This window comes from Vanellus vanellus (assembly GCF_965231255.1).
Source record: "Vanellus vanellus genome assembly, chromosome: 14".
Lineage (NCBI taxonomy): Eukaryota > Metazoa > Chordata > Aves > Charadriiformes > Charadriidae > Vanellus > Vanellus vanellus.
In genome coordinates this window covers 2,669,335-2,679,160 of record NC_138919.1, presented here as the reverse complement: position 1 = coordinate 2,679,160, position 9,826 = coordinate 2,669,335, and the positions used below count along the sequence as shown (strand labels likewise).

The window sequence follows — 9,826 nt, the reverse complement described above, 5'->3', positions numbered from 1 at the left end:
GAGGTCATGCACGGCACGGTCCCCTGTGGGGCTGTGGGCACCCTTTGCTGGGGTGGTGCTAACGCGTCGCTCCAGGCATGCTGGGCTCGCCTGCGGAGCCTGAACCTGGCCCACAGAGCAACCCCAGTGTTGTCTGTTGGCTTAGGATCCTGCGCCGGTGCTGGCTGTGGGTACCCGGAGCCTTCCCTGCACTTTGGGGCCCAGAGGTACTACAAGTTCAGCCCACAGAGTGGTGCTGTGTGCTCAGAGCTGCCTGGGAACAAGGGTGATCCTGGGAAAACAAGCCACCACCACCACCACCACCACCACCCTACAGCTGTGAAAACACCCAAAATCACTACACCCCTCCCTGAAGATAGCCTGCAAAGGTAGCGCTTCTCCCATCTGCCTGCCTGCAGCCCGCTAGGTCTAAAGCAGTCTCAACCAAATCGTGTGCATGGACCAAAGCTCTTCCCCGCTTCCGCAGGGTCAGCTTTTCACCAGCGCAGGAGTGGAAAGGCAGTGTGGCTCAGCACAGCTCACCGCCTTGGCCCGCACTCACTACCTGCTGCAGAAGCTCGGGTGGAAGAGGAGGGAGGGAAGGCTCAGAAGGCGGCTTTGTTGTCTGCCACCCACTGAGGGAAGGTGCGGGCCTTGGGGTTGAGTTTCATGGTCAGGTCCACGTTGCGGTCTGGCTTCAGGGCATAGAAACGGAACATAGCAGCCATTTCTTTGGCCCCAGGGGAGCCACGTTTCTCATACTCCTCCGGTGACATCTGCAAAAAAGAATGGGGGCAGGGGGGAAAAACCACTGTCTTCACAGGGCCTTTCCCTTACACCGCACAGGGAAGCTGAAGTGGGCTGCGTGGGAGCAGCCTGCTGCGGTATTTCCACTGATGAGGAGGGTTCTGCTGCTCTGCAAGTCATTTCAGTTGGGGTTGTGTAAAGGAAAGTCCTTGCCCGAGCAGGCTGATGGGAGGCAGGATGAAGCAGACCCCATGTCTAGTGGTCAGTGCTGACCCAGGAGCCCCCCTGCAGTCCACCCTTCCTCCAGGCGCAGCGTGAGAAAGGGGATCGAGGTGGTGGTGGGGAAATCACACCTCACAGATGCTCAGGAGCTTGTTCTGGGTCTGTCCTGAGCCAGCTGCTCCCTCCAAAGCTGCAGCCACCGGCATGGCACAGCAGTGCCGCTGGGCACCCTGCAGCCCAGCCTGCCTTGGGACAGCAGCCAGCTCTGGCGCATAGCCGGCACACAGCTGCCCAGGAGAGCGGGTTCTCTGCACCCAGGTTCTCAGAACCCGTTCTCAGAACCCAGGGGCGCCCAGGGTTCTAGAAACACAGGCTTGAGGGATCCGGGAGAGCTCTGGAGAGCCCGAGCAACCCAGACTGCTCCTGGTAACCCAGCATCCACCCTCCCTGCCTGAAGGAAAGGGTGAACCACCGTGCTTCTGCACTGCACTGGGGCCCTGGGAAGAAAAGAGCTGCTTATTTGTCATTGGAAGAGCAGAACCCGCTGAGAGCACGAGAGGTGCTTGGTTTCTGCCGAAACGTGCTTTGTTCCCAAAGCAGAGAGCTACCGCACCCCTTGTCCATTGTATTGGCTGCCTGAGGGGAGCAGCACAGCCAAAGCACAAACAAAATATAAAAAGAAGTCCCAGAGCACTGTAACGGTGACACAGCAATAGTAACAAAGCAAGGCCCTCAGGGAAAACGTGCCCAAGGGAGCAGCACGCAGCAGAGACCTGTTCTGTAGGTGCCCAGCCCTACCAGTGACTGCCTGGCCCCTGGCTCTTGTGGAGACCTCCCGCTTCAGTTATCCCTCAGAGCCAGGCACGGACCTGCCCGGGCGCACCCGCGCGCTCCAGGAGTGTGAGTCGTCTCAGTGACAATACCCACCAGGCAGGTTCCGTGCCAACATGTGCTCCAGCCGCACGCAAGGGTAGCAGGACTAAGCCTGGAGACCAGCGCTGGGTGGTATCAAACCTGTACGTTGAGCTACGAGTGCCCTCCGCCCCAGCAGCTCCTCAGTTTGCTACCTGGGTAGAACAGCACCCATTTTGCCACCGCTGTCCATGCTCAGCCCCCGTACAGGACCCCCCTGTACTCCAGACCAATGGGAGATGCTGAGTGTGCTGTTCCTCTGCTGCTGCCAGGCAGGGCTGCCCACCCGCAGCCAGCAGCAGCCTGGCCTCAGCAGGGACCCGCGGAGAACCTAGATGTTGGGAAGGCACAAGGATCATCCTCCCACCACCTCAAGGCAGGCTGCAGGGCCCTGCGCCAGCTCCCCACCACCTCAAGAACATCACAAACACCAAGGGACACTTCCTACCTTGCTGGCTTTCACGGTCTTGCCTGTCTGCTGGGAGAGGACAGCAGCATACTGCGCCTCGGTGAGCTTGCCGGTGCTGAGCCCAATCACGCGGCCGATGTACTCCTCTGGGGACTTCAGCAGGCAAACCACAACAGGCCCGATGTCCTCCACCGCCATCCCATCCATGGGGGTGTCCCCCATGGGCAGTGCTGTATGGGAAAGATTGATTTCACTCAGAGCGCAGCGCAGCCTAGCACACAGAGCACAGGTACAGCGGTAGTTTTCGGCACCCAGCCTCTGAACATGAGGGGAGGAAGAGCCGAGGACACCCATCAGTGTAGCAAGCCAGGAGAGCACCTGCAGGGCTGAGCTAAGAGACCCTGAGCAGCCAAGCAGCACTGTGACTTGCCTGGATCTACAGCCCCACCTCTGATGTCCCAACCACAGGGAGTTGGTGAATCCAGAGACACTCTGGGATCTGCAGAGCAGCCCTCAACACCAGAGACAGGACTGGGATCTCACTTATTTCTTGCAGGCCACCAAAGAGGTCTGCAGGACCATAACACAGCTGCAGCTCGCTGTGGTCAAGCTGGCACAGGCCTCTTTTCCCCATCAGTCTGCAGCCCTGGTGATTCCTACACCCCTCAGTGAGCCTCTGCACAGTGGGAGCAGACAAGAACTACAGGACAGCGACCTGCAGAGCGAGAGGTCCTGTCTTACCTAGGACAAAGGTATCTCCCTGTGGGACCTTCTGCGGCTTGAATATGGAGAGGAAGTTCTCGAAGTAGAATGGCAGTCGGATGCTCGTGACAGGAACAGTAATGTTCCGGAAGTACTCCTCCACCTCGCCTTTACTGTCGAAGTGGGCCACCTCCAACTGCCCCCCCGTCAGCTGCTTCACATTCTCCAGGCCGCTGTACACGACATGATGCAGACTGAAGCGCTTTGACAGGTCAGCAAGCCGCTTTCCCTGAGTGAAGGGTGAAGATGACCATGAAGAGGGGAATGGGACACATGGGAGTTCTCATCATCCCCACACCCCCTGCCTTCCCCTTCATTGCACTGGGCAGGAAGGCAGCTCCTCAGCATCTGGCACCCCAAGCCCTCAGCTGGAACCAGGGCTCAACAGACCCCATGAGCCCTGGGAGTTGCCCAGGTGGAGTTGAGTCCTCTGCTTACATCATCCCATGTTAGGAAGACCACACACCCTCCAGCTTTGGTGCTAGCTCCTCCACCAAGCATGCAAACACCAGCCCTAAAGATCTGCCAGGGTCAACATACCTGCCCTAACGTATCTTATCTTTTGTTCACTACAATCCAGGCGTGGTAATCACGCCACCTTGTGAAATCTGTCCCAGGGGTGAACACCGCCCTTGGGGAAGGCCCTGGGATTTTTGATACTGCAGCACATTTTGGCCCCAAAGCTGCAAGTGCAGAGAACTACAGGACTGCAGGTCCTGGCTCGGCCCTAGGAAGGCTCTGCAGAGCCCAGTCTTTCCACTCTTGCTACCCTGACTCCCAGGCAGTGGCTCTCTGCCACACCAAGTCTTGCGGCGTTTAACAGCTCCCTGAAGGCACCAGATCCTGGAGCCACCTGACTGCGAGGGAACAAGGTACAATCTCTGGCTTTGCAAGAACTGGGACCTGGTTTGTGTGCGGAGGCCTCGGGACTTTTCTGCACCAGCCACTCGAACCATCAAGGCTGGCAAGGCTGCACTAACAGCTGTCCCACGACCCTCAGCCCGATGTCATACAGCTGTCCCTCGACCTACCCCTCTCAGGCCACTCCACACGTGGTCCCAGTTAAAGCAAGCACGATTACCTGTGCAATTTCTTTCTCTTTGCTGCCGTGCTCCCAGAAGTTGGTTACAACAAAGGCTCCATAAGCCCCCGCCAAGGCCAGCTCCAGTGATGGCTCATCGTCCAGATCCGCCTTCACGATCTCAGCTCCCCTCTGCTTCAGCTCCTCGGCCTCCTTCTTCGTGGGGCTCCGCGTCACCGCACGGACCTTGAAGGTCCCATCTTCCAGCAGAGCCCGGGCCACATAGCCGCCCTGCGCCCCTGTAGGTGCAGACCTGTTCAGAGCCCCGTTTTCCCGCAGGGCTCTGCTCAGAAAGGGAGCTGGGACAAGCTGGGACGGGGAGACGGAGCTGCCTGACCCCACGCTTGCTCTCCCTGGGGCACAAGGACCAAATCCCTCCACCCCATCCTCCGGCCCGTTCCCTGCACTGCTGCTCCAGCCAGGCCGGCGCTTTCCAGACCCCTTCACTGGCCCAGGTTGCCCAGAGGAGCTGTGGCTGCCCCATCCCTGGAGGTGTTGGAGGCCAGGTTGAACGGGGCTCGGAGCAACCTGGGCTGGCACCCCCCCCATCCTCCCCCAGGGTTCCTCCGAGCACTCACCGGTCGCTCCGAACACCACGATGAGTTTCTTCCCGGCCATGAGGCAACGCCGGCGCTGCGGGGGCTCTGCCAGGGCAGGAAGGGGAGAGGTCGCACCGCCGTGCGGGACCGCCGAGGCCGCCGCTCAGCCCTCCCCCCGGCCCGGCCCCGCTCCGCTCGGGGCTGGGGGGGGGGGTTTCCCCGGGGACGGGAGAAGGGCCGGGGCGGCGGCCCATGGCCGGTGTACGGCGGAGCGAAGCCCCGTCCCCTTCACGGCGGCCTCGCGGGTCTCCTCACCTCGGTTCGGCTGCGTTCGGCTTCGCTCGGCTCTTTTCGGCTGGGTTCGGCTCGGTCCGGCTGGGCTCGGCTGGACCCGATCCCCTTCGGCTCCGTTCGGTTCTGCTCGCCTCGACCCGGCTCCGCTCGGCTGCCTCCCGCTGGGCGGGGCCTCGCCTGTCCGCCCCGCCCACCCGCCCCGCCCCGCCCCGCCCCGCGGGATGCAGGACGCCTCGGCGCATCCCATCGCCCGGGCCACCAAGTCACCCGATTGCCACCCCGTAGCCCTCCGGGAGGCCGTTAGGGGCCGTAGCCCTTCCACCCCGGGGCGCCCCGAGGCTTGTAGACCCCCGTGCTGCAATAGCAGGAGGGTCGCCGGTCCCTGCTGTCATTGGGGTGGGAACCCGGCTGTTCCCAAAGAGCATCGCCACTGCTCCCTCCGGGAACAGGGCAGGTTGTTATCCCCAGGAAAATGACTTCTGCATCGGGCTGAGCTCGGGGGACAGTCCCTGATCACCCCCTTGCCAAGCAACCCGCGCCTGGCACAACAAGCAGAGGCGTCTCCGGAGCTTTTCTAACCACCCCCGCGGCTTCTGTGTCACCTCAGGAGCTTCGCCGGGGGGGTCAGAGACGGGGAGCAGGGGCTGTGCTCGCCAAGGGACATGTCAAACTCATCCTGCCAGGAACATGATAGGTTGAACTTGGTAAATATGTTGGGAAATTTGGGGTTGAATCAAGTAAACAGTCCAGAAAACACATGAGCGATGTGTTATATACAGTTGGAAAGAAATAATTCAAATGCATTAATTAACATAAATGAATAATTGTGAAAGCAGGAGGTACAGTCATTTTTTGATGTGAGGGATCTTTAGCTGCAGCTTATCGGGAAGGTGGCAGCTGATGGGACTTCCCAGGTGCCATCTCCTCTTGAAACCAGCCTCCTGACAGGGCGGCAAATCACCAACAGCCCTAACAGTTGTGAGAGGAAAGGTTTTAACCCCATGCCAGGCACAGCCCCAGGGCCAGCAGAGACCAGTCCCTGGGAGACACACAGCCCAGAGCAGTGGCTGGAGGTCCAAATTCCCACTTGCCCCCACCTCTCCTCCCCAAATACAGTTCACCACGTGCAGATGATGTGGCCCATCCCCCACCAGCTCTCCACTGTGAGAGCACCATCATCTCCACCATCTTCTCCATCGGTCATCGACAACCTCTCAGCTAGACTTGATGAAGGGAAAGATGTGCAATTACAGATTTAGACACAGTCTCATTAGAGCTACCTGCTAGATATAAATGGACCCCACCAGGGCAGGTGTCCCAACAGGACATCCTATTTTCATCTGCCTAAATACCAGCAAAACCTGTTATAGGATTTCCAAATTAAGGTTTTCGTAGAACAAAACCGCAAAACACTGATCAACCCCACTTGCCTGAGCGGAGCTGGGGAGGGGAGCTCGTGCCGGTGCCGCTGCTGCCGCTGGCTCCAGCTCCTCGGTTGTGGACACAGTGCTGCTTGGTGCCATGCGATCCACCTCTTTAGAGGTAAACTCATAATTCCAGAAAACATTCAGCACTGGCAGAAAAATGGCTTTGGAGGAAGGAAAGTTTATTTCTGCCCCTTTATTCTGCTCTTTCGAGATATGACTTGAATTTACTTGTGCAAATGTTTCCATGCACAGCTCAGCAGAGAGCAGAGCTGCTGCGGCACCAGCCACTGGATCTCCCCAACGTTCCTGGCTAGCAAGGTGGGTACATAGCAAAACCCCTCGGATCTCCCAGGTCGGGGTGAGCTCCTGGTTTTTCTTTGAGGGAATTTCGTGTTACTTGGATGTTGGGCAGCCTGGTTTTGTGGCTCTCCTGGGAGAAAACAGCTGTGCCTGGGGAAACAGCCATGCACTGGGCATCCCACCGGGACAGACCCTACTGTGGTACAAGCCTACAGGTGGCTACCACGCGCCGCTGTTTTTCAGCAGATAACTCATGTCAATTTGCATAGGCGGCAGCCCAGTGCTGACAGGAAGGAAGATCAAGTGAGACCCACAGCGCAGGAAGGGGTGTGGAGCAAACTGAAAGAGAGAAAAAGCCACCGGGCTGGAACCGGCGACGGCGGGCGGCTGGGCAAGCCGGACCCACCTTCCCCAGGTGCCACCCCTAGCATTGTCCCGGCCACTGGGTCCCAGCCCCTCCGTGGGTCCCCCAGGGCCAGGGGCCACCAACCAGAAGGGCTTCCATTTTCTACCTCGAACTTGAGCATCCAGCCAAGGAGGAAGCAAAGCTCTGGGGATAACGGGCTGAGCGGAGACGTGGAGGGGCCACATCCTCCCGCCGAGATGAGGATGCCCTCTCTGCTCTCCTGCTCTCACGCAGACCTGGGGAAGGCGGCACGAAGCCGAGGTAAGGTCTTTGGTAGGGCTTTGGAGAGGTACAGGGAGAGAGGGAGGTGTCGCTCAGCCCTCCCGTGTGGGGACAAGCTGCTGCAGAGGCTCTTGCTGCCATGGACACATGAAATGGAGTCGTTGGGCCAAGATGTGGCAGGGCTGTTGGGTAGAGGTCCCTGGGATGGGCAAGACGTGACCAACTGCCAGCAGCACCTGGCAGAGCAGGCTGGTGTGGCACAGCCGTGGGTGCTGGCAGGAGCGGGTGCAGTGGTGCACGGCGCTGAGCCCTGAGTGATGGAGATGTGTGTGGGACCTCATGGGGGACCTGGCACTTGTCACAAATTCCATCCCCTTGCCTGCTACCGCCTGCCCAGAAGCGAAGGCAGCTGCAGGCAGGCCGCCCTTCCCGCGCAAAGCCTCTCGGCCTCGTGCAGCATCAGCTTCTGCCTCCATGTTGATGTCATTTATTGAATTCATTCCACTTCAAAACCCTCCAAAAAAATCCCCAGTATGCACCGCAAACAGAAAAGGATGAGATTAGTGACATACTTGCCCGTGGCACGGTGCAAAATTGCACCAAAGAGCGAGGCAGGGTCCTGGGTCTGTCAGGAGTGCAAGACTGACGGACCTTGAAACCCAGAGCTGTACCCTCATGTCCCCCTTCAGAAAATGGGCTCAGGTGGAGGGAACTGCAACACCGAGGTCTCCAAAGCTGCAACCGGTACCTTCTTCGTCCCTTTTCACTGCAGGGGATCCCCCAGAGCTGTGTAGGACCCAGAGGTGCAGAGGGCAGGTCGAGGTTAGGGAGCTCAGCAGGGGACATGTGGCTGTGCCCAGGGGCTCTGCACCCAGGTGCCTGCGTGGGCACGGAGCCTGGGGCACGCCGGACTGCGTCAGTGCATTAGGCTTAATCCTGCTGCTATTTAAGCACTCTAAGGTCATTAAGGGCACTATGTGTCCTATAGGCATGGGCCTGCTGGGTGGTGTCACCCACAGAGACATCATCAGAGCCTGGGGTTTGACTGTGGCGTGGAAGGGTTACCTGAGGCCAGACGTTTGGGGCAGACCTTTCTCTCTGAAATTAGCTCCTTTTTTATCTGTTTGGCATTACCTGTAGATAGATCTTGGCTTTTTCCCGATGAGGTTTGGTGTTGGGACTGCTGGCATCCAGCCCGGGGGTCCTTCATGGCTCCTTGCCTCCACAACTCGCTATTTATCTCCCGCTGTGTCTGCGCTGTGTTATTCTGGTTGGGGTTTTGGGTAAAACAAAACAAAACAAATTGGTAAGGGTTATTTTTTGCATAGAGGGTCACCCTCTAATTTTTTGCTAATTTTGCTAGCATTAAATCCAGGCTAAAATAAATAAGACTGCATCTGAAAGTCATATTTAAACTTATCTAAGTGAATGACTTTCAAATCTGCAAGTTTTGTAATTGGGTATAATGCAGAAGATATTTCACTGCTTTGCATAATTAACAGAAATTAATAATGGGAAATCTTTTCGGTTCTGCCAAAAGTTGGCAGCCTGTATCCTGCCTTCAGGAGCTGCTTAACTCCTCGTTTGATGGGGAATGGGTGGAGATGTTGGTTTGGCAAATGTTTCTGCGTGTGGCTCGCTGATCTCTGAAACAGGCTCAGTTCAGGGTGGATATATGGCAGGAGAAATAATTAAAAGTTCCAAGGGTGTGTTGGTAAAGGAGCCTTGAGATTTGCCGGAGGAAACCCAGCGCGCCAGGATGTGGTGGGAAGGTCTGGTGGGGCTGGTTTCTCTCCGATCCTGTGTCTGGGGGAGGGAGAGCGGTGGTGAGACGGGTGCTGCACTGCTGGGGTTTGAACGACGCCGAGAGACAACGTCCCAGAGAGCAGATCTTTGAGGAACCGGCTGAATTCCAAACCTGGCAGTAAGGGGATGGGGAGAAGGCAGTGGCCAGGCTGAGGGTTTCTGCCATGTCTGGGGGTATGGAGCCGCACTGGAGGGGGCATTTCTCTGCTCCTTCAGGCACCTGGTTAACAACTGAATCATTAGTTTGCATAAAAAGCTTTAAACGTACCTAAACACTGCAGATCAGCCCATTTTCTGATGTCTTCCACGTGTGGGTCCCTGCAGACATCCAGGAGCTCTTGCCCAGCACTTTGGTGCCCATCTAGAGCAGGCACCCTTCAGCTCTGTCCCCAGCCCACCACAGCAGGTCGGGTCTCTGAGGCTCTGCTGGCTGGAGAACCCTGCTCGAAGTGACAACCAGCGTCCCCTGATGCTGCCGGTGAATCTGCCCATAAGCCCCCATGGGGTGACGACCACAGCTGGCTGACTGCTGAGCGTTGTAGCCCAACATTGCACTAGTGCTGCTGTTGGTTGCTGCGACAGCTCCTGGTGTGGGATGGTCCTGAGTCCTCAGCAGATTCCCAAAGAACAGGGTGATGGATCTGTCTGCGGGGGGTGGCTGCTGTACGAAAACCAAAGCCACCTCCCAGCAGGAGGGAGATCTGAGAGGCCAGGCAGAGT

The 9,826-nt window shown here is 58.0% G+C and overlaps 1 protein-coding gene across 1 annotated transcript; it reads right to left on the bottom strand.

Moving 5' to 3' along the window:
• Window positions 1-584: 584 nt before the first annotated feature.
• On the bottom strand, window positions 585-4,730 carry NMRAL1 (NmrA like redox sensor 1; the record flags this gene model as incomplete). Its single annotated transcript, XM_082490606.1, has 5 exons — window positions 585-755; window positions 2,309-2,499; window positions 3,011-3,260; window positions 4,113-4,351; window positions 4,691-4,730. The coding sequence occupies 5 exons, from the start codon at window positions 4,728-4,730 to the stop codon at window positions 585-587; spliced, it is 891 nt and encodes a 296-aa protein (XP_082346732.1).
• Between the last annotated feature and the right edge of the window lie 5,096 nt (window positions 4,731-9,826).